The sequence below is a fragment of the Danio aesculapii genome, chromosome 6 (assembly GCF_903798145.1).
Source record: "Danio aesculapii chromosome 6, fDanAes4.1, whole genome shotgun sequence".
In the NCBI taxonomy this organism is placed as follows: Eukaryota; Metazoa; Chordata; class Actinopteri; order Cypriniformes; family Danionidae; genus Danio; species Danio aesculapii.
The window spans coordinates 37,077,716-37,103,162 of NC_079440.1; the positions used below are offsets into that span (position 1 = coordinate 37,077,716).

Sequence of the window (25,447 nt, forward strand, 5' to 3'; positions counted from 1 at the left end):
TGCAATAGCATATCACAATTTCTCTCATTCATAATGATATGAGCACTTTTTTTTTATAATATAAATACTTTTATATAGCAAGACTGTATTAAACTCCAGTACATAAAAGTGAAAGTTGTTTGCATTCTTACTGTTCTTTTGAAACTATCATGTGTGTGTTTTTGTTTATTTTGATTAAGCAGCAAAACATCACTAAAGTCACTTTAAGGCAAGTCATTTTACTCGGCGGCCATCTTTGCAACGCCTCTCAATTTACTCCGACATTGTCTGAATGGGGAAACATCAAATTGTTCAAAACTGTTTGCTAAGCTTACAATTACGTTTCATATTTGGAATCACCAATAAATTAAACGACAACCGTCTCATAAGCTTCATTTCTAAACGTCCAAATCAAACAAAATCGGCATATTTTCAGGTTACCCAAGCTAATGCGCATGCACACCTGAAAGGAACGAGATCACGACACCAACCTTATTTATGGCCGTCACACATCGTCATCCTCTGGATTTTGATCGCCTGATCACACTGGTCTTCTGAAGTAATCCACAACTTGGTCTCCATGGCGAATCTCCTCCCGAAATGACAGTTACTCTTTGTTTACAAGTTTGTGGGCTTTTGAGTAATTGCTGTCATGCGATGTGCGTTTGACAGCATGGACTGTACCTTGAATTCGTTTCATACAGATTACAAAACCAAAAACAACTTTTGTTTACAAGTTTAATTGGTTTATTCAAAAGTACAGATTTCAAACTTTATGTCGAACAAGTACTTGCTAAGATTCCAGTGCGTTTGTTGACCAACAAACTGTTGTAAAAGTACACATCTAGTCCGAATTTCTCCCCTTGATCCTGTTCTTTTAGGCAGGGCTTCACTCACCATGTTGTACATTACACTTTTCCCCATTCAAAACTAAACATGACACGTTTCGTGTATTCTATAGTTTTTGACATCACTGATGATAAAAAAATATATGTATTTCATAACCACTGTGTTAACATTAATGATCATTTTACTGTGTTTTTTATAAATGCAATCTTGGTAAGCATAAGAGACTTATTTCAAACACATCAAAAATATCTTACTGTCCTCATTTTTTTATTTAGTTATCTGTCAAAGAACAATTCAAGAGTCAAGCACACCAGCTGAATCCATATTTAGTATTTTGAAATATTTCATGAATTATAACAAATGCTCATCGCTACATGTTGTAGATTTAAGTTAGCAGTATTCATTGCTCATAATGGAGTTTGTCAGCATCACCTGTTACAGGTGGGTGAATTGCTTGCGCTAAAAGCATTTGCACATTAATGAGCCTGTCTGTGAGTTTAGATACACTTCCTTTGCACAGACATATGGCTCTGCGAGGAATGATTTAGTGGAGTCGATAAATTGTTTTGCATGAAGAGAATTTCAATGTAGATTTAATGAAAACAAAATGCTCTATGAACTATACACTATATACAAACACAATTATGCAAATAAAGCATTGCCATAGAAACCCATGTCACTAGTATCATCTAAATGACATGTTCACTGTAGCTTTAAGAGGATCCCCTCACCGGCAATATGTTTTCTTCATTAGCTTTCCTTTGTACGCAGTGGTTACTGTGTATACTGCATTTCCTTTGTTTCATAATGGTTTTACAAGCTCTTTTTTTTCTTTTACCCCTCAGGCTGTGTTGCCTGAATCTGTATGCCAGTGCTGTACCATCTAGTCCTCTTAATCTCTCGGCTCAGACTCCATTATCAGACACTAATTATGCTGTAGCTAATGGAGGGCCACATGCTAATTGTGAGATTGAGGTGGGATTTATTTGGTGGAAACAACTGCTCAGCAGAAACCTTAAGATGAGAGGCAGCAGCGCAAGGCAAAGTGGTGAATGAATAGCAATGAATGAATAGCCTTGGGCAAGATAGCCAAGTAAATGGGCAGTTTGCTGTACAAACTGGTCTCAGCTTGATGAAAATAGCAGAGATAGCAAAATACTGTACCTGTTACACACCCTTAAGTTCATGCTTTTTTACAGAGGGTTAAGTTTGCAGGTATTTTAGTGCATTTAGGCCTATAGATGTAGTCAAGACAGTGGTTTAAACTGGTTTACAAAATGTTAAATTGTTTATTGATTTCTAAACATGCGGCACGGTGGCTCAGTGGTTAGCACTGTCGCTGGTTAGAGTCTTGGCTGGGGCAGTTGGCATTTTTGTGTGGAGTTTGCATGTTCTCCCTGTGTTGGCGTGGGTTTCCTCCAGGTGGAGTGAGATATTTTTATGCCAGAGAGTAGCATAGTTTGCACCTGAGTTGTGTTGTGGGTCAAATACAGGCTAAATTATAATTAAAGATGCCTGCTAGCATTTTGCTTTGTGAGAAATGCTTAATACTTCATTACCTGCGACTCGTTTGTGTTCTGACCACCATGTGCTTGGTTGTGAACTATATCAATAAAATGTTTAGTCTTTTAAAACACTGATGTAACACATTGAGCCAGTAAACATTGTTCTTATGACATTTTTCTACAGAAGGAAAACACAAATTACTTCCAAATACTTTAAATATAGTCTGTGTAAGTAAATGCAAAACTATTGATGAACTCCAGGCTGTATGACAACGTTTCAGATGACTGTTCTAGCCTAAAGCTAATCAATCTGTCAGATTCTGGAGTGCATTCAAGTTCTAAAGAAAATTATTAATTATAAATTATCTTAAATAAAACAAATACATTTCTAGATATGGTATACAAGTATATAAATTCACTCACCTGGGAAACCGAGGCCATTTGAATGGCTTGTGAGCACATTTAAGTGCACACAGAATGCCATATTATCTGATAATTGTAAGAAATAAATCCAAAAAGCAACTGTGTGTGTAAAGCCATATAAAACAAAACAAAAATACGATGAATATGCAGAGTTCAGCAGCTAATCAGCCGGAATCAGCTGAGGTTAAGTGACAGAGACCAGCGAGACTAGCTGTCACTCAAATGACCACGCCCTTAATTATGCAGACTAAATATAACTTATATAAACAAAACGAATAAGTTATTTTAAAAAAATTCACCCCTCACAGTTGTTATGAAGGGTAATGTTAGCTATATACACAGAAACCGTTTTTGTACCAGGCTATAAAGTTTTTTCTGCTGTAAAGTTGGCTGTTTTAACACTGGGGTAAATAGAAATGTGCTCTATTATGGTGCCAGGCCTAGTGGAATTTCGATGAATTGCAGTTTCAGTTACTTCTGTATTAGATTTACGAGGGAGAGCAGGAGGTTGCCGCTTGATTTTAACGCATATGCAAATACAGACAGGTATTAATATCAAGTTTATTTCTGCCCTTTCACTTCAATAACATTAAGAGCTGAGTGATATGACACAGTGCATAAATGAGCATTGAACACATATTTAGCCGTTTACATTTATTTTGCCTTTTTATAAACATTCACATGTATGTTGCCTCATTACAAACATACGCTGCACATTTCACAATATACGCGTTAAAACAACAAAATCTATATTTGTGATGGCTGTTTACAGCAGCATAAAACCTGATGTTACTTGCTTAAATCATCTCAAACTGGTTTCTTGAACATGACAAGAACATATGTTGGACAGGATAATATATGTTCATTGGAAATCACTGGAATTGTTGTCATTAGCTATAAGTTAACTACTTTTAAGCAGTGTTTCTCAACCACGTTCTTGAAGGACCACCAACACTGCATGTTTTGGATGTCTCCTTTGTCCCACCTACTGTATTACAGGTCTTTCAGTCTCTGCTAATGATCTGAATCAGGTTTGTTTAGTTAAAGGGACACGGAAAATGTGCAGAGCTGGTGGTCCTCTAGGAATGTGGTTGAGAAACACTGCTTTAAAGGAATACAATAATCATGGACAACGCAATGCGGTTTGCTATGACAAGATCTGATATATGTGATTACATGTAAAGTTAAAACAGATTTTTTTTTTCTTAATCTCTCTCTCTATTACAGCTGGAAGTGGAAATGACCACTTCCTCCTTGGTAGCAATATAACTGTTGCAGTTCTGGGTATCGTCATTCCAATAGGTGAGTATTAAAGTTAACTAAGCATTTTATCCTGCATTTGAATTCAGCCTTGTTCACCCAGTAGACGAACAGCTTTTGCCCTTCAGCTTTATGTGCACTACCTGCTTTGGAGACACTTATGGTGGTCTTAACTAGCCATTTATAAACTTGCTGCTGCTCCATTTAGCTTTATATTCCAAGTTAAATACAATGTAAGCGCTATCGACAGCATGCTAATTACTCTAGAACGCAATTTCAATTTTGAGTTAGATGAAATAAAGGAAAGTGGGTACAGTGAAGCTCTTAGAATGAACGTCATGGAAAAAAATGCAAGCTGTTTTGCTTCTGTGTAATGCATATTTTCTTCACTTTGAAGTTTGAAAGCACATGATGCATAAAACTAAATATTTATTCTATGAGATGACTTCAATATTTCAGAGTAGTCAAGAACCTATTACATACAGTTTTAGTTGTTGTTTTGTTTTTAAAAGATAGTGAAAACACTGGTTTAGAATGTTTTTTACATGTTTACTTTTTTAATCTGTAAAAAATCTTATTGCTATTGTTTCTTAATAAATATGTAAATATATTTTAGTGATTTATTTTTTCATGTAGCACATATATACAGTTGAAGTTTTTTAGCCCCCCTGTGTATTTCCCCAATTTCTGTTTAACGGAGAGAAGATTTTTTCAACACATTTCTAAGCATGACAGTTTTAATAACTCAATTCTAATAAATTATTTGTTTTATTTTTGCCATGATTACAGTAGGTGGCACAGTAGGTAGTGCTGTTGCCTCACAGCAAGAAGGTCGCTGGTTCGAGCCTCGGCTGGGTCAGTTGGCGTTTCTGTGTGGAGTTTGCATGTTTACCCTGCGTTCGCGTGGGTTTCCTCCTCCGGGTGCTCCGGTTTCCCCCACAGTTGCTGTGGGACAGTCACATGTGGTATAGGTGAATTGGGTAGACTAAATTGTCCGTAGTGTATGTGTGTGAATGAGTGTGTATGGATGTTTCCCAGAGATGGGTTGCAGCTGGAAGGGCATCTGCTGCGTGAAACATGTGCTGGATAAGCTGGCGGTTCATTCCGCTGTGGTGACCCAGCATTAATGAAGGGACTAAGACTAAAAGAAAGTTAATGAATGAATGATGGCAGTTCATAATATTTAAATAGATATTTTTCAAGACACTTCTATACAGCTTAAAGTGACATTTAAATGCTTAATTAGGTTAGTTAGATTAACTAGACAGGTTAGGGTAATTAGGCAAGTTATTGTATAACGATGGTTTGCTCTGTAGACTATCAAAAAAAATATATAGCCTAAAGGGGCTAATAATTTTGACCTTAAAATGGTTTTTTAAAAAAAACTGCTTTTAATTCCAGCCGATATAAAACAAATAAGTCTTTCTCCAGAAGAAAAAATATTATCAGACATACTGTGAAAATTTCCTTGCTCTGTTAAACATCATTTGGGAAATATTTAAAAATGAAAAAAAAATTCAAAGGGCGGCAAATAATTCTGTTAATATTATTATTATTATTAATTATTTCGTTATTTTTGATTGCAGTAATCAGGTCTAATTTATACAAGAAAAAAAATTATATTATTGATTAGTTTTTTTTTTTTTTTTACTCTAAATGGTTATACTTTCAACGTTAACGCTCAATTCTGATTCTTTTAGTTATGTATAGGTTCCCATATGAAAAAAAGACTAGAGTATTTTATAAATACTATAAAGTTTTGAACTATACTATATAGTATAATGTGTTCTACTCTATTATACATGTATTAGTGTATTATACTGTATTTATTTTAGTATTTACAACTATTCATTATTTAATTCTACAAGTACACTATGGCATATTGTAGTATAATATTCCCTAAAGTTGTGAAAAAACTATAGAGTGTTGTGTAATTTGTTTTTGTTTTTTATTACCATAACAACTATAGAATTACCACATGTGGTTTTTAAACATTATGTATGTTACATATTTACATGAATGTTGTGTGTGTGTATATATTATATTTACCGTGCTCAGCATAATTGAGTACTCCCTATTTTGAAAATGAATATTTGTCTCCATTTCTCAGTGAATATATGTAATGTATTTTGGTGCATTTAAACAAAACAGATTTATTAAACGGATATATTTATTAAAATAATATTTTAGTCATCAAAGATATTTAGAAATTGAAAGAGAATACAGTAAAATACAATCAAAATATTGCCAAAAAATTACAACCTACCAAATTTCTATTAAATTATTCAATATTTTTAGTTTCTTCTGATTTTCCTCTGCTTACATTTGTATTTAATATTTTTCTATTACATATAAATTTGGCTGTACTAGTTTTTGGGCCGTTATCGTCAGTTATTTTGTTAGATAAGCTTTAGATTTGGCTTCAGTGCTGACTAATTTAATGTATATGCACAAAAAATATAATATTGTATAGCTTCCTATTAAAATTCTGAATTTAAAAGATAAATTTGAGAGGGGTGTACTCATATATGCTGATTCTAATATACCTGCCTATATGTAGCACCATGGTGCTGTGAGGCTAGACAATAATTCTCTTGAATATTTTCATATATTATAGTGAAATGAAATGAATGCTTACTTGAGTTAAAAAAATACTGTCTCAGTAGCGTATTTTAAACTCTCATAGCGGAGTTTTTATAAGAGATTTACTGTGCACATTTTTCCATTCACAGATTCTGTCGATTGAGCTTGCATTGAATTTAATGTGAAGAGTTTTATTTCAGAAACATCTCTGACAGCATCCCACAACATGTCTTTCAAGCATATTGTGCTCTTTATGAAATGAGCAGTTTATAAATGGCTATTTCTGATCCCCCAAAGAGAAGTGTCGCTCATACATTTTGATTATGTGATCATTCTCCCAGTTAGTTTGTACACATCATCCTTTTGACTGTTTGATTCAACTAAACCTGTATAAAGTACTACATATGTAAATATGCATATATCTCTATACCACGTCTCTGTCAAAAGGACCTGATGGGCTTCATTGGTTTGACTGGCGAGTGGCTTAGTGGGATTGAAATGACCTTGTCTGAGCTCATATTCAAATGAAAGACACTAAGTGAAATACCTCTCCTCTAAAAAGCATTTTAAAAGCTCTGTGTGTAATTACAGCCATCCCTCTTATCTTAAAATTGTAAAATGCCTTCTTTTATTGTGGCTTGGTAAAAAAAAAGCGAATGTGATTCATCGACTGAATGCAATCCAAGTGTTTATAGGGAGACAATAGAGGCTGAGGGATGGAGGAAAACACATGATGAGGAGGTCTCTGCGGTCCCCCAGACAAAAGAGCAATTAAAGGAGAACTTCCAGGGGATTGGAGGAGCCACGGATGATCTTTTAAATTTGGGAATGAGTTTGCAAGCCACTGCGGTGAAGACACACATCGTTATCAATTCGGCCTGAATAGTAATGTGCTCCCTCCATCATTTATATGAGGGAACGTTTGCACATAAACACAGTCCAATTCCATTTCGGCTGTTCCCCGTAGACCTCTGTTGTCTCTCTGAGCAGCATGTGAGCAGCCCCTTCACACATCCCACTAAGCCACTGTGCGTGTGTGTGTTTGTGTGTGTGAGAGAGAGAGAAAGAGTGGAAAAGGTGTCTTTGGCAGCCCAAGTTCAAATATACATATTTGCTATTTTGGGCTGTTTAAACCTGCTTTTGAAGTAGTTCCTCTGGTTTGATCAGACTCTTCATAAATTATTTACGCTGTCAGTCAAAAGTTTGGGGTGATATTTTTTACTTTTTGTAAAAGATGTTTTTTAAAGATTTGTTTGATGAAAAATAATAGAGTAAAATGTTAACATTGTGAAATAATTAGATTAACATAAAGTAGCTGAATTCTATTTCAGTAAATTAAGAAATGTAGTTTATATCTGTAACGGAAAAGATAGATGTTTAGTTTTTTCTCATTTTTGTCAAGCCATAATAATAATTTAATTATGAATTTTCTCTAATTGAGATAAAAATCTTGAATAGTTTAATGCATCATTGAATAAAATTGTTAAAAAATAATAACACATAATAATAATAATAATAATAATAATAATAATAATAATAATAATAATAAATTTGTTTTTTTATTAAAAGGCTTTTGTAAATAAATATTATATATTATACACTAATGAAACACTCACTGGAATAAATTATTAAATTAAATTATAAGCTACTTTTGAACAGGTATTTTATAGTGCAGTAACATTTTACAATTGTACAATTTTTACTGTATTTTTGATTAAATAAAATCAGCCGTGGTGAGGAGAATAAGCTTATATTAAAACATTTTAAAAACCTACGGACCCCAAACTTTTGACCGGTAGTGTAAATTGCCTCCTTTTATAAATTAAAAGTCTTTTGTAAAAGTAGTGCAAGTTGTGTATTTCATTCAGTTAATTAATGAATTACTGACCGCTTATCAGTAACTACAAACCAGCATTTTCCCCATTCAGTTTATATTTATACTGAGTTTACAATCATGTCTCCGATTTGAACTATACTTAAACGAATTTAGTCTAATTTAGAAGTTTGTGTATTTAATTTTTATTGCTGTAAATTAAAATAATTTTGTGGCCAACAATGGTTAGCACTGTTCTCTTTCGGGTGCTCCAGTTTCCCCCACAGTTCAAAGACATGCAGTATTGGTGAATTGAATAAACTAAATTGGCCGTAGTGTATGAGTGTGTGCATATGAGAGTGTATGGGTGTTTCCCGGTACTGGGTTGCAGCTGGAAAGGCATCCGCTGTGTTAAACATATGCTGTATAAGTTGGCAGTTCATTCCGCTGTGGTGACCTCTGATGATTAAAGGGAATTGTGGCTGATTTATAATTCTGTGTCAAGCGCACGCGTATGGTCCGGAGCAGCCTTCACACAGTCGCATAGCCCTCGCCATGGCTGACGCCGACACTGACGCACACCTCTCAAAAAATGTAACCACACGTCACAACAAAGTGTAGCGCAAGCTCTGTGATTGGTCGGCTTGGTAGCTGTCACGAGTGTGGGTGGTGCTGCAAGCCCACTGGAGCGAGTCTTTACAAGTGTTGAGTCTTGTGAAGGAGCTCCAGATGTAAACTTTTGTTTTATGTTTACCTTATGATTAAAGTTATTGCACGTCCGCTGGTTCCCGCCTCAGAATGAGCAAGTTTGAGTGATTTGTAGCATTCAGAAAAAAGTAAAATACCTGGAAAGAAACTTGACACAGAAGAACATAAAAACCTACTGCCAGCTAGCGTTTTGGAAGTGTTACTGCAGAGCAACACAAACAGCATGCAGAAGTATAAATGCACAACTACACAAGGCAGGTGCCGTCGGTCACGCCGATCATTTAAGTATAAACCGAGAAGTATAAACCAGCCTTAAGCCGAAGGAAAATGAATAAATGATTAAAGGGATTTTAAATTATTTAGAAATTTGTTCTTGATTCTGACTACAGTTTCAAAAACTGCAAGCCCAATGGTACATTTAAATATTCTGAAATGAAGGAATAGTTCACTCAAACATTTGAATTCTCCCATAATTTACTCACCATTCTATGTGTATATTGATGTCTTTTTTTAAAATGACTCATTATAAGTTACATTAAATAATATACTGGCTCTTCCCAGCTTTGTAATTGCAGTTACAATGGTAAAGCTTTGTAAATGCAGTAAATGGTTAAAGTGGATCTATCAGTTGAGTTCTTCTGAAGTGAAATGGGTTTTTGTATGAAAAAGACCCACATTTAAATTTATCCCTTACTTTCCGGTACATACATTCACCAGAGAACTGAGTTACAGTATAGAATGTAGGTGTAACGGAAACTTGTTATTTCCAAGCTTTCGCTAGACATGCTTCATTGGCAAAAAATCTATTCACTGCTATTGCAAACCCGGAAAGAGACAGATTATTATATAATAAAATTATCGATTGTAAATAAAATGTATGAGAACATTTTTGGTTGAACTATTCAATTCATAACATATTTGACCCTGTTCTGCCATGATGCACACCCATATAGATATCTGATATACAGCAATATATTCAAATGACATATTTGACATACAAGTTCATATTTGGATTTCAAAAATATAAAATATGTCATTTATACAACATAAATCTTTTTAAAAAAATAAAAGCAAAAATGCCATCTTACTTTTTTTTTCAACCATTGGAATTACAAATATGTACATATATGTGCAAATATATTAGCTATAAATTTATATATGTGTTATATATGGCCATATATAATTTATTTGAACTTAAATGTACATATTTGTAATTCCAATGGTTAAAAATAAACAAAATGAATTATTTTTGCAATATTTCAAAATATAAAAGTATGTTGCATATAACATTTTACATATGTGAAATATATATGTATATCATATGTGTAATTTGCATATATTTCCACGTATCAGATTTCCATATGGAACCCCCTTTGGTTAAACTGTGTGAGCTTGTATGTGTTAGTGTGTCATTATGCGGCGCTCTGTGTCCCCTGGCTGTGTTAACGCCCCCGCCATATGTGTTGACTGTGTGTTAAACGCATGCAGTTCCTATCCTTGCCACAGTGGTCATCGGCCTGATGTGTACCGGAGGTTACCTGGTGTGGCGCAACTGGAGGAGACGAAACACCAAGAGCATGAACTTCGACAACCCAGTTTACCGCAAGACCACAGAGGACGACGATGACGAAATCCACATCGGACGAAGCGAGCAGATCGGACACGTCTACCCTCCAGTGAGTGGCAGTGCCAGACAGCCATACCTAGCACTGCCACTGGGGGGCAGCATCCCAGACCCGGCAGCTCACTGGTACTCTGGGGCACCTATGCTAACCAGCGCAAAGTGAACGAAGGGGAGCAAGGCAATTGGATAATGATAAAAAACATGGGCGGGGTTTACGACAGAGGGCATTATGCCGCCTCTTTCCTCATGCATATTTATAGTCATAATTCACCACATTTTCATTTAAGTGTATGTTTAATTAGTGTACGGATTACTATGTGAGGTTTAATTAGTCATCTGTGTTTACCATTGGCTGCATCTAAAATCGCACACTCATACTCATACATGCTCATCTTCAGCCGATTCGATTGTTATCACTCGATTGATTGGGCATTATCAATGGTTATCAGCTGATAGATAAGGGCCAGTAGGGGGCTTCTGCCTATTGGTGGGCTCAGAAGGCTGTTATCATCCATCCACATGGTTAACTCTAGGTTGTTTTCAATCACGTTGTTCTGGTGACGCACGAAATTCAATAGGAGGGCAGGAAGTAAAAAACTGAATGGGAGACTTAGAGGAAAGTCCGTATTTTTGCGATTCATACCATATATCAAAAGGAGATATAAATAGAAAATAAGCACATATGTTGGGCATGATCCTTATATAATAAAGAGGGACGAGTTTTCTACTCAACTAAAATATATTTGCCTGTCATTGCGGCAGTAGATACTGTATAAGCTACTACTTTACATGAAAAAATAAATACTATAGTGTTTGGAAGCATACTTGGATAATTACTTGAATTAAAATGTCGTAGTAATTATATTGTTGCTGTAGTACAACACAGCTGTAGTAATAAACAAATTATTCAATAGGCTTCAGTTTTCTAAGCTATAATTATACATCATCACGACACACCACAGTTTACACTAACGTTACAGTATTTTTTAAAGTTTATCAGTTCACTATGCTACATTATTCTGTAGCATTCATTAACAAAAGAAGTACACATTATACACTTTACTATGTGGTTCACAAACAAGTTTTTGTAAATTATTAAAAATTACTATCGATTTTTTCTTCCAGATATCACGAAATAACAGATAAAAGTGTAGATGCATAGTCTACATTATTATTCTTTATTTTTTGTAAGGGGGAAAAGTGCTCCACAATAATAACCGTCTAGTTTTGTCGCAAGGGTTGCATTTTTGTTCGGTCGATGAATTTACCATGAACATACATTCGCCGCTTTTGCGCATATAGACGTTAACGTTACGGTTGTTTATTCTGCCTAAACACTAGTAAAGACATGGATTATTACAAAACATGGATTATTGCTTCCTGCCCTCCATCTGAGTCTCGCGCTTTATCAATTACGTCATGTGAAAACAACCTATAGATCACATACGGCTGCAGCCAGAAGTTAACAAGAATTACTTATATTACTTATTAAATTTTCCATTAATTGTATTTTATTTATGTCTTCCCCTACCCCAACCCTAAACCCAACCATCACAGTAATGTAAAAATAGATCTGGATCTGGGGTCTTCTCTATTAGTATACCTCATTAACCATGTGGATGGATGATAACAGCCTTCTGAGCCTACTAGTAAGTGCAAAAGGCCTTTACTGGCCCATATCTATCAGCTGATAAGCACTGATAATGCCCATTCAATCAGGTGATAACATTCAAAGCAGGTGTCATCTTGTCAACCATTTGAAAATGTTTTAGTATGAATTCAGTCCATGTATTCCTCTATTGACTGTGTTAATTCAGTGTGAGTTGTGTCGTTAAATAACCATTCACAAATCTTCTCCTGTGGCCTCATGGGATAGTAATCATCCATTATCAATTAATATGTTATACAGGAACTTGATACTCAAATTTGGACAAGCTCTCCTTTCACATACTATTTTATAATAGGGAAGTGTGCGATTCCTGATGCAACTTTGTCGTGTTGTGTGTATGAGTGTAAAGCTTTAAAAGCTTTCACGTTTGAAAGCTTTGGAATTGTGCTCTCCCATTATCCCACAGCTGATATTTATTAATTCAGTATTGCTAAAAACTCAGTCCAGAGTACTCGTTACTGATTACTCATTACTGAGTGCTTGTAATTAAGTACCAAATTGATTAAGGGATGAGCATTGAGCACCTTAAATGACTGGACAATCTTTTAATATATTATAGTTTATTTATTTATCTCGGTGTTCTACTGTTTATTTATTTGAGTGATGTAAGGATTTAATTATATGTTCGTGTAAGTGCCGGCATGTGAACGCCGGAAGCATGAAATAGTTATCCCAGTGCTGATGAGAGCCGTTAGTTAGATGGAGGGATTATAAGAGCGTGGTTTGAACTTCCTGTGCTGCAGTCAGCATGTAAAGCACAAGCAGAGAGAAAGACATCAGTCGTGCGGGACGCCCCAGTGGCATAACAGGATTCTCTCCAATACCCCACACGTCATACTCTTCACAGTGTGTGTGCTGGGGGATCTAAATAGCTGATCTTTTCATTTTCGTCTCCTCCTCCATGGGCCTTTTCATTTATTCCTATGCATTTTATGTATTTCCTTTTCTTTCAACACATGTAACTGTTTTTTATCTGCTCTCCGCAGCGCGTGGCGCTCAGTCCGGACGATGATGGATTCCCCTGAGGGCAAGTCTCGCTCTCTCTCTCTCTCCTTCTCCATCCCCGAATCCATCCGTCCTTTAGTCCTCCATCTCTCCTTCCATCGAGGAGATTGCACCACACAGCAAGGTGCAGAGCCAAAAGGACACAAGAGCACACGCTCTCCACAGCCGAGAGCTACAAACTGGGTTTGTCTTCTTGTAGTGTTTTTTCAGCCCTCAGTCGGGCAGTAATCACTAGTACTACTAGCATCATTCCTGCTCTGTGTCAGTAGAAGTAGACAACGCTGTTTAATGATGACTAACCCCATAGCTCATCATGTCAGTAGTCGCTAACACTCAGTGGCTCTCCTGCTGCACTCGTGCCGTAGTTTTATTTCATTACAATTAGTTTTAGTATGATTTGAGCTGACCTGTGGCCATTTTGTGTGGGCAGAACTCAAAGAGAATTGTGGGCTCTCCACCCAGTGCACAAATAGGTGAATATTTGATATTGGATAGAGGTGGGAAGAGGATAACTGATATTTGCAGACATCCAAAACACAAATTCTGTGGCTATTATGCATCTTGTTAACAAATAATATCACCAAGTAAATAAGTCTTAATCCGCAATTTCCTGTCCTCCTAATACCTCGGATGCCAAGACTCCAGTTCCTTCATGTCTTCCATAGTCACACAATATTTGGCCCTTCTGAAAGGTCTGCAGCCACTATCTGGGGATGAATAGTTTCACCTCCCCAGCTTTGATAGGCAATATATATTTCCATATTTATTTATTTCACCAGCACTGGGTCTTCCATTTTTCTGAAGTTTCAAGGACCAACTAAAAAACATCTTCCTGCTGAGGCACATTTATATCCCCAAGTTAAGCTCAGGACATTGTTTGTTTTTTTCTTAAATATTATCAGTTATCGCTACTATCTGTGTGGTTTGTTATCACAAACACACTAATAGATACGGTTGTCAGGGTTTGATAATGGCTAAAATGCTGTTTGTTCATATCTACTGTCTAGATCGCTTTCCTTCAGACACACACACACACACATACAAATACAAATTTCTGCCCCTAAAGTACATTCGACATGCCTCTGGTAAAACTCTTTAGCATTTAGCATGCTGACAACAAGACACCGTCTGCCATTTTGGGTGGCTTAATGGTGTGATAGATTAGAGTCATAGATCAAAGCTTTGCTCTTCTGAACAGTCATCTGTTCAACACTTGGCACAGGAAATGAGGAGTGCCTGAATATAGGCCTCCTCTACATATCAACTATCCAACTCTCCACACGTGATGAATGAGTGCTTGGCTATTTCTGTCTCACTGTCAGTGGAAAACTTACTGACTAAAAAATGTGAAAAATAAAAAAAACAGGTAGATCAAACCACATTTACCTGCTGATGAAAATAGCCAGCTGCATTTTAAATATATTTTTATTTAGGCTAGACTGCTTTGATGGTTCAAGGAAGTTTGATGGATTTTGCAGTGATTATTGACATTTTCCACTTCAAAGCCCCCCCCCCTTTAGCTCAAGAGAATATAAGCTTGTTGGGTCATTCCCCTGCTTGAGAACCACTGACTGTGTGTGTTCACACTTGCTGTTGATTGGTTTAGACAAAAAAATGTCTTGGTTTGCTCACACAGTGCCAAAGCTAAAATAATAATAATCAAATAAAATAGGCTTTTGATTATGCAGATTTTGTAACAGACCTTTTAGAACATTCTGAACAATGATGTGTCCTCCTTTGTCACTCACACAAACAAAGATTAACCATAAATGTCCAATGCCTGTATTGAATTAATGGCCAACGTGGTGACTCAAGTATGCCTGAGCATTATATATTTTTAGGGTTATATCTTTTGACATCTTGTCTTTTTTTTTTTTTCTCTCATTTTGTTGTTTTTGGTTTTCATATTTGAGTCAAGTTGTTAGAGTTTGTTGATCCAGCAGTCTTGGTCTGCTTGTTTGGTGCACACCAAAGTTCAGATGGCAGTGTTCAAACATTTTTAAATGAGTCCTACTAGAAAAACAATCACACCACCATTTGTTTTAACAGAACCTAACCTGCCAAGTGTGAACACATCTTAGGGTGTACTCACACTAGACTATCTGAACCATGCCCGAGCATGTATAATTCCCAAACTACAGTTCAATTGAGCACTCTGTACTGCACCTGGGTGCTATTTGGTTGGCTGGCCCTGGACCTGTTAAATAAGATGCCAGTGTGCACTTCACTTGGGCTCAGGAGCAGTATGCATGTAGTGTGATGTGAAACTGAAGACATCACTTTTAAGGGACCTTTCCATATAGATTTATACCTCATTTTTAACTTGTCAATGAATGGGAACTTTTTTAGTATATCAAAATTGCAAACTCCTTTCTGCACTTCAGCTCTCAAATCTCCTAATATGTGCTGCACAATGATACAATTATTGAAACTTTCTGAGCTACAAAAGCCGTGGATCTGTTCAGCAATATATTCGGCTGCGTGTCACTGCATCCTAAACCAATCAAAAAAATAATACACAATATAACTAAAGCAATGTACTCCATTGCACTGACTGAGAGTGTTCTCTTCCTGTTTTCCATCGTATTGATGCGAGTGTGCTCAGGCTCAGAAAGAAAAGTACAATATGAGTGCAGGCCAGTAGGGAAGTGGATACAATCGCTCAGTTCAAGGCAAACGTCCCTAGTGTGAGTACATCCTTAGAGAAATAACCAAGGTCATCTAAACCAGCTAAACTCCTTAGGCTGGATTAAGATTTTGTTTGGAGTGCGTGGCGATGTCTGGTAGATCAGGTGGTTTTTAAGAACTACTTGCCCTTTGCTGAAGATTACGGAAAGGGACCTCTTGGTTTTCTTAGAAGGAAATGATTGGTTCTTGGCCACATGTGGGTGGTCTTTCATCTGGAGTTGTTCTTTGTTCCGGCCACCTTTGCTCCCCTCTGCTCTGATGGAGCATCGTGTGTGTGTCGCTTGTAAAACCTCCCTCCACATTTTCAAAGAATCCTCCATTAAGTCACTGTTTGTTTTCCATTAGGAAGAGAGACAGTGTGGGAGTTCCACTACTCTGGCTTTTGTCTTTGAAGATTAAAGAAGCTGTGGTTTGCAGTTCATTTCTGAATATGGTGGACTAGTTTGAGATGTCTTTATTGAAAGAGATAACAGGCCTCTTGTCATCAATATTATACTTCATTTGATGACTGTATTCATCCTTAATCATGTCTCATGTAGGTCTGTGTGTACAGTATGGAAAGGATCAACTGATTTTCGAGATTTTTTTTACATGTATTGCAGTTCTGTAAATGTGAAACTAGTTTTTGATTTGAGAATCTCAGATTAGCAATACAGGGTAGACTGTTTCATGTGTTTTTCAGACTATCACAACATAAACTGGTCTGATCATTATCAATATGGCCTCATCAGAGGCACCTTGTGAAAAATAAATCAGCCTAATCTAGTTTGTTGGTTTTATTGGGTCTTGTTTGCAAAAAAACACTTAAAATGGTTTTAGGTCAATGTTGGGCCATTATCAGCTGGTTTAGACTTAAAGGCAATCTTGCTGACAAGAGTTTTATAAGGATTTGTGCACTTTTTAGTTGTTCTGACTGGGGGACAAGCATAAAAACAATCCTGACCAGGCTAGAAGACCATTTACAACCAGTAAAAACAATAATCTAATCTGGTTTAAGAAGAATTTAGGCCACCTGTCAGTTGGATTTACTGGATATCAAGACTAAAAGACCAGCTAAAACCAGCAAATGAATTTAGGCTGTTTGAATAATTTTTCATTTTTTCGAAGGGGCATCACACGTGTTTCTTTTTCCAGAGCCCGACCTCATCATTGTTATCAGGTGCTGCTTTAGAGTTAGCTCAGAAGATGTTTTTATAGGAAGACTTTGTTACATTGAGCTCTCTAGCTGTCAAGGTTTGTACAAACTAAACTCTCGTGTTATAATTTACAAGACTCACGTCTCACTTAATAACTCATGCACAGCGTGGTCACAGAAAGTTCTAGAAGAAGCTTAGAATTCTCTCTCTCTCTGTAGATAACGTCGTGACCGTTGTCCATCATTCTTACTCTATGCATATGTAACGGCGAGTCCTGCCTTCCTATAGCACTGCAGGGACTCGCCACGCTGCTCCTTCACCCCACTCCACTGTGACTAACATCTGTCCTTACAAACATGTCCATAACTCCATAACACTTAACTGTCTACCTGTCATCCCCATAAGCCCAACAAGTAGGACATTGATTTTGAAAGGGCTACCATACATATACAATGGACGATACGCTGGAACCATGCTCTGTAGTTTGGTGGACTTTTTATGGACGAATCGGGTCCTCCACACCCATGGTAACATTCCCGTCTGTCCTCTTGGTGACCGGTGGAAAACGATGACCTCTATTTTGGTTCCCCCTTTTGAGATCATGTTGACATGATGTATATTACTTGAAGAACTGTTCATATTTTGTCTGATTTGTAAGTGTTGATTCTGGGGAGGGGGGAGAAGGAGGGTCTGTCATTTGAGGAAACGCGTGTCCCGGTCATTCCGTAGTTGTTTGGAGACATTTTGTACGCTGTTTGTTGCACAAACTTTTTTCAAGAAGCCTTCTGCACTGTGTAAATGATTACATAGGATGGGGGAAGAGCGACCGTTGCAGTCAAATGAGTCTGAATCATGATTTGTAAATATGTTTTCATACAGCGAAACTTTTGATAAGGTTTTAAACATTTCTTGTAAAAAGAAGATGTGTATATTAGTCTCCCAGACGAAAAAGAGTGTAGACCATACATGGATTTATTTGTACTCAAGAGCACTGGATTTCTTTACTACTTGATTGTAACAAAAAATTAATACTCTGCCAAAGTATTTTGATTTGATTTGTTTGCTATTAATGTTTATTTTGGCTTTTTAACCGTAAATGTCGCAGAAATAGTGTTTAATTTGTATATGTACATTTATTTAATAGATCGATTAAATTGTAATTCTATTTAATAGGCTTCGCTCCATGTTGAAAGAGAGGGTTACAGTTTAATTTATTGGTGCCTTGTTTGTGTTTATGTATTTTTTCCAATAATGTTACATTTTGTTTGCTTTTCTTGTGTCTGTCAGTGGGTGGTGGGGATAGGGATTGGGTTTTAACGTTAGCAAAACTGTACTTACATGGAATATCTGTACTGTATGCCAAAATGGTCTCACTCACGTTTCTATGAAATTCAAGTTGTTGATAAATATCTATATATTGATATATTAAATTGTTAAAAATCTTTGTTGTCTTGTCATTTTTCAGCATCCCAATCAGTTAAATGAAAAGTCTGTTTGTTTATGGTTTTGCTGAAATGCTCCCTGCATAAATTGTCTCTTTCCTGTATGCCAGCACATGATTCTTGTCAATATGCCGACACTGCGGTTATGCCTGGCTCCCCAGAGGAGACGGTGGCTCGGTGCCTGGTAATGGAACAAGGAACTTCCCCCTACCAGGTGTCACACTGTGATTTTGCTAATGTCTGTGGTGAGTATTAGCCTCCAGGGGGACTTTAATAAAATGGGGAAACTGCCTGAACTCCCAGTGGCCGAGCCTGACCGCAGCCACATTTGATGGATGTGATTTCTACAACATTACTGTAGTGTAAAGGTGTAGTTTACTGGAAAATGCACATTCTGTAATCATTTACTCACCCTCATGTGGTTTCAAAACCTTTTTGAAAAATCTCATGTATAAGAAAGTCCATGTGTGCTAATAATAGGCATTATATTATATTATTATAGTATCTAGATCAGAAATGGCCAAAGTAGGGCCTGCAGGCCAAAGTTGGCTCATTGTAACCCTTGATTTGGCCCACCATCCCGTCTAAGAGGAGAGTGAGAATGATGGAGAGGGTTGGGGTGATTCCTTTAACAAAGAGATTGTCATTTCTAATTTAACGTAACCTTTTTTTGTTTGTTTTATTGCTGAGCTACTAAAAAAAAAACAGAAGTTAAATGTTTCAATTAAATTTTTTTTTTATGTAAATGCTGTAACTCGACACATAGAGGACTATGCAGAAGACATCGGCAAGCAAATCAAGGCAAAACTAGAGCAATTCTGTTATAAAGTAAATTGTTTTGTTTTTACAGTAATAAGTTCATTATTAAATGTAAAAAATACTGTATTTGTTCATATAAATCAATGTTTTCTTGTCATTTTTAAATATTATTAAATAAATTAGCAAATTAGCCATGGCAACTACAGTATATTTACCTCCAGCCCACTAGCCTCAGTTTTTGGCCCTTCATAAGAAAAAGTTTGGGCACCTCTGATCTAGAAACTATTCTTAAATAGTAGGAAGAAATAAGCAACCTTCTTACACAAGTAAATTAAATTACACATACAATATACACTCAAAAAAAGTTATTTTTTATAAAAGTGATATTAACACAATTATTGAGGGTTTTTTGTGGTGGACAAGTTAATTGTTTTATGTTCAATCAGCTTAAATCAATATAAACTATTAAGTTAATGCATCGATTTGTGTTGGGAAATGAAGGAATTGAGTGGAACCCTGCAATTTTTACAGTGTAAAAGTGCTACATTAAAGTGGCAGCACAATTCCAGCATGGTTTCCGCTACATATATTCTTCTATGGCGGGGCGCCACACCAAAATTCACCCCGCTATGGCTACATTACAGCTTCCTATTCAAAACATTCAGTCGTTGTTGGTTTTTTTTAAGCAGGTTATAATCGCACCAAAACATATTAAAAGGTAAGTAAATTACAACAGGGTGAACTTTTCTATAACCATAGTAGTGCTGTGCCTTATTTAACCCAAATAACGCATTAATGCTGCACTGAAGGTCTATTGGGGACATTCATAAATATTCCTAGCAAATCTAATAAATGTTGGAGACATTTGGTACATAAACACACTAAATCACCCTTCAGCAGTGTTTATTTGAGAGCGCACAAGAAAATCTGCGCTTGAGCAGCATATAGCTATATTTGAGGGGGCGTGCAAGAAGTTTTGTGCACGAACAGAGGAAATCAGCGCGCAAAAGCAAAGAGATTCGCATGATCATTACATGAATGCGATCTCGACTTGTAATACTGCGCTCACGACATTTGTCATCGAAATAACGCAATATACTGTAGGTAGTTGGTACATCTGTGTAAAAAGCCTGCCGCCACAGCTGGAAAAAATCCTAGAGGAAACACTTTGTTTATGATGAATTGACTGGTGTAGAGAATTCAGTCAGCGTGTTATTAACAAAACAGGGATTTCTTTTTTTCAACTAAATCCATCTTATTGGCCATTAAGTTGATACAGAAATGTTTGTGATTATGACCTGCTGATAGAAATCTTACATCATGAACTGATTATGAATATGAATATGAATTTAACTCTGACCATCATGATAAATTTACTTTATTTGTGAAGTGGCATCTTTACCATCTTGAATGTATTTTTGTTCATAATACTGCCATTTCTTCCGCAAGCTCTCATTAAAGGGATAGTTCACCCAACATTTTTGTCATTTGCTTAACCTCCACTTGTTTGAAACATGTTTGACTTTTTTCTTCTGTTGAACACAAAAGAAGATATTTGGAAGAATGTTGTAAACTGATTATCCCCTTTCACATGCCAAAATGGTCTCACTCACGTTTCTATGAAATTCAAGTTTTTGATAAATATATTGATATATTAATTTATTTTCCCTGTTTATTTATGCTTTTGAATCGCAGTATGGAATCTTTCTTCCAACAACTTTTAACCTTGAAAAGATAAAAATAATATTAATAATAGTTTAAAGTGGTATTGTCTAGGTATCGTCTATTGAAACCTGCATGGACCCAAATTTCTCACAGAAATCAGTCAACTTTGGTGAAGGAAAAATTATTGGTTGGGGTTTTTCAGTATGGGATGTGCGAGAAGTCTGCAGAGTGGATGGCAACATCAACAGTCTGCGGTATCAAGACATTTGTGCCACAGGAGAGGGCAAATTCTTCAGCATAACTGAGGAGGATAACGCTCCTCAAACTTCAGCCAAGCAAAGAAGGTCAAGGTTCTCCAGGATTGGCCCGCCCAGTCATTAGGTATGAACATTATTGAGCATGTCTGGGGAAAGATCAAGGAGGAGGCATTGAAGATGAATCTTGATGAACTCTGGGAGTCCTGCACGAACGCGTTCTTTGCCATTCCAGCTGACTTTATTAATACGTCATTTGAGTCTGCAGGAGTCACACACAATATTAATTCTTTTTCCACTGCAACATGACTTTATATTCTACACTGCACATTTTATTCTATACATTATTTCTGTTAAGTGACCAGACCTTTGTCTAAGCAAAGTCAGACCTTACTGTCCTAATTAAATAATTAAAAATCAAGGCATGATAATATTTTATTATCGTAAAATAAGCGTAATCTAGAGGCCTTTGCCTTTCATATAAGCCACTTCTGATACCAAATGATCAACTAAACATCAAGTTATTATTTGTAGTTCCTAAAACTTGAATGGGCGACAGGACTTTTGTCAGGTAGTGTAAAATTTTTCAAACCTTGAATGTAAACATTTTGTAGACTTCAAAAACAACAATTAGGAACATCTGGTCTCCCCTGAGCATGTGAATCAATGGGTAATACCTATTGTATTTGGAGGAATGCTGTTTTGAGCAGTTTTAGCAATAGCTCACAATGGTTTGGGCAATGAAATGAAAAGATTCGCTTTACAGTAGGGGATGGTGATTTGTGTCACCCTGGTTGATCTCTGCGTTCCCATTCTCTTTGTTGGTTTGTTTGCTTTGCCCATTGTACCAGGCTCCAAAAAAAAAACAGTCTACAAAAAACATGTAATCTTGTTACAGTCATCTATAAAACTCATTTCTTCTCCATCCCTAATCGCTGCAGTCCCTGATAAAATAAAAAGGATATTTTCCACAAGCAGTTATTTTCTCTTCCCTTTTTTCCCCCAGCTTTATTTTAGTGCGGCAGATGACATTTAGCACTCCCTCCTACTGCGCGAACATCCAATTATTATGCAGCCGGTCCAACTGTGGCAAAGGGATCTGGGTGTGTCTGTGTCATCCGTCTGGGTGAAGAGAGGACAGAGCATTCGCTAAAAGCTATTAAGACTTAATTACTGCTAAAAACTTGTTCTTGTACCAGGGAGTGGGTTGTTCACAATTAGACAAGGATTTGGAAAAAAAAAAGGGCAAGGAATGCATGAAGGTAATACTGATTAAGATGGGGAAATGAGAAGTAGCATTTGGGATTAAAACCCAATATGCTGCTGCTTCTGCTTCCCCCATTCCTGTTTTTCTGTTAAAGGGAAAGGCACCTAAAAATTTACTCCCAGTAACAATCCAAACCTTTTGAGGAACACGGAACACAAAAGATGATGTTTCTATGCAGTTACTATAAATGTAGTCTTTCAGCTTCAGATGTCATTCCTACAGAGTGCACTGGTTGAATGACTGATGCATGATATGACACACTACACGCTGAAAACGCTTCTGATTTCCAGACCTTTGACTTGGGTACTTTAAAGGGCACCTATTTTACCCCTTTTACAAGATGTAAGACAAGACTTTGTTGTCTAAAGAATGTGTCTGTAAAGTTTCAGCTCAAAACACCCATCAGATTTTTTATTTAATAACGTAGAATCTGCCTATTTTGGTGTCTGAGGACAGTGTAGCCGTTTTGTAGCCTGTGGTTTTAAATCCAAGTGAGCTGCTTCCCCCCGCCCACCGCTCCCACATGGGCGTCTGCTTCTCATCATGTGTTACGTCAGATAAACAGCAGTCAGTGATAGAGGCAGACACGGATGACGCTGAAATAAGGTCACTAATCAAAAATACCAAGTAAGTTTATTTGATGTATTTATGGTGGTTTATTCAAGCCTTTATGAAATGATGAGTCTCACACAAATGATTCACACATACAAATACGCGTTTACTGTCACCATGCGGCTGTGGTGATTATAGCGGTTAAGAACTACATGCGATTTTACTCATCACAAACATGCACTGTTGTAAAAAATAAAATAAAATAATAATTTTTGAGGTGCAGCTGATCACGGAGATTTGTAATGTTTTAATCTCAAAAAATATTTTGTGGACATCTATGTTTTATTGACAAGTGACATCATCACCTGTCAATCAATTTGGTGGGTGGGGAAAACCACACTCCTACGTCACGTTGCCGTGGGCCTCAAAATCACTGGGATTTGCATCATATTTTAACATCAGGAAATTTAAAAAAGAGACTTGTTGTGTTCCTATCAACCCAATATGAGTGTGGACACTATACCAACACACAGTTCTGTCCAAACTGAGCATTTAAAACAATCATGTTTATGCATTTCTAGTTTGATGCAATCAGTCTAGCTTTTAGTCTAGTTAATTACAAAATATATATTTACTGTTTTTCAGATGATAAGTAACCTAATTAAAGGGTTACTGTTTATTTTAATGTTATTAAATTATTTAGTTATTATTCTTGCCTTAAGTTCAGTTGTTCTGTATGAATCAGTTCTGAGAAGCCAAATAGCTTTTGTTATAAAATATTTTATATTTTATTAATTCATATTTTTCTGAATAATTCTATTTTCAGCAAAAGGTTACATTTATCGAGATGATTACACAATCCTTAGAAATAATGAATTGAGTGAGAAATGAACCAAATATGGTATTTATGAAATATGGCGTCATTAAAACGTTTCATGTTTTGATACATGTTTAATATGATGTACACTTAATGTTTCTTAATTATGTATTTTTTTATAAAAATAAAAGACCTTGTTTGATGACAAATAAATTAAATGTTTTGTTTTTATTGCCTACATGCATTGAGATTTATAGGGAGTTAAGTTAACTTTAAATAAGACTATATTGAGTAATTAAATTACTTTTTAGAAAAAGTTATTAAAAATAATTTAAATACAATTTTAATCACTAGAAAACAAAGCAGTCAGTAATTCATTTTAAGCAACTTACCGAACCGTTTCAGCAAGATAGCACTCATACTTCAACCTCCACATCAAAGTTCCTGAAAGCAAAGAAGGTCAAGGTTCTCCAGGATTAGCAAGCCCAGTGACCAGACATGAACATTATTAATATGTATCAAAACATCTCATTATCTTAAATCTCCTCAGATATGGCAAGCTGTTTTGATTTTTATTCTTTTTCAGGTTATAAATTGTTGATATCAACAATTGGATTTTTGATAATAACAATTTACTTGTATTTTAACTCGTTAAATATCACCATGACCACCATATAACTGTTAGTGTCAAGAATTGATTTCTTAGTAGTTGAAATTTAATTTCTAATATCAAAATTAAATGAATTAGCATGAATTAAAATGTAGTCAACGCAGTGGGTAGCACTGTCGCCTCAGAGCAAGAAGGTTGCTGGTTCGAGCCTCGGCTGGGTTTGTTTGCATGTTCTCCCTGTGTTCGCGTGGGTTTCCTCTAGTCTAGGTGCTCCTGTTTCCCCCACAAGTCCAAAGACATGCGCTATAGGTGAATTGGGGAAGCTAAATTGACCTTAGTGTATGGGTGTTTAACCAGTGATGGGTTGCAGTTAAAAGGGCATCTGCTGTGTAAAACATATGCTGGATAAGTTGGTGGTTCATTCCACTGTGGTGACCCCAGATTAATAAAGGGACTAAGCCATAAAAGGAAATGTTCATGTTAATTATTTCATTTGTCATTCAGCCTTGTAGTTTTGTGCTAACTGCATTAGGTGAGCAAATGTATTTATCACACGTCTGGGGAACTATTATAGTTCCTATAGATTATGATTTATTGTTTCATTTTAACTATTCTGAATTAATATTTAAATATGAATATTGTGAGTGCAATAATGAGTGCAAAAATAGAAAAATCAGCTTCCTCAGCATTAAACACTTAGATAACCTTTAAACAAATGTTGTTTTCAAGAAAAATAAACCATTACGGTAAAAAGTTAAAATTTACATTCTTAAATAAAAAGTTTTATTGCGATGGAGTGTTGATGACTGGACGGGTGTTGGCCAGATTGGGTAGCTAGC

The 25,447-nt window shown here is 36.2% G+C and overlaps 1 protein-coding gene across 4 annotated transcripts in view; it reads left to right on the forward strand.

Moving 5' to 3' along the window:
• The window catches only part of lrp8 (low density lipoprotein receptor-related protein 8, apolipoprotein e receptor), a 292,418-nt gene extending 273,734 nt beyond the window's left edge, over positions 1-18,684 (forward strand). Inside the window, exons 17-19 of one of the 4 annotated variants that reach the window (XM_056460108.1) lie at positions 3,984-4,058; positions 10,609-10,796; positions 13,400-18,684. In XM_056460108.1, the coding sequence (XP_056316083.1) occupies positions 3,984-4,058; positions 10,609-10,796; positions 13,400-13,438 (302 nt within the window). In that variant the 3' untranslated portion in view covers positions 13,439-18,684. Of the gene's footprint in view, positions 1-3,983; positions 4,059-10,608; positions 11,818-13,399 lie in introns of those variants that run through there. The other 3 variants (XM_056460109.1, XM_056460105.1, XM_056460107.1) reach the window with 3 other exon arrangements.
• The last annotated feature ends 6,763 nt before the right edge of the window (positions 18,685-25,447 follow it).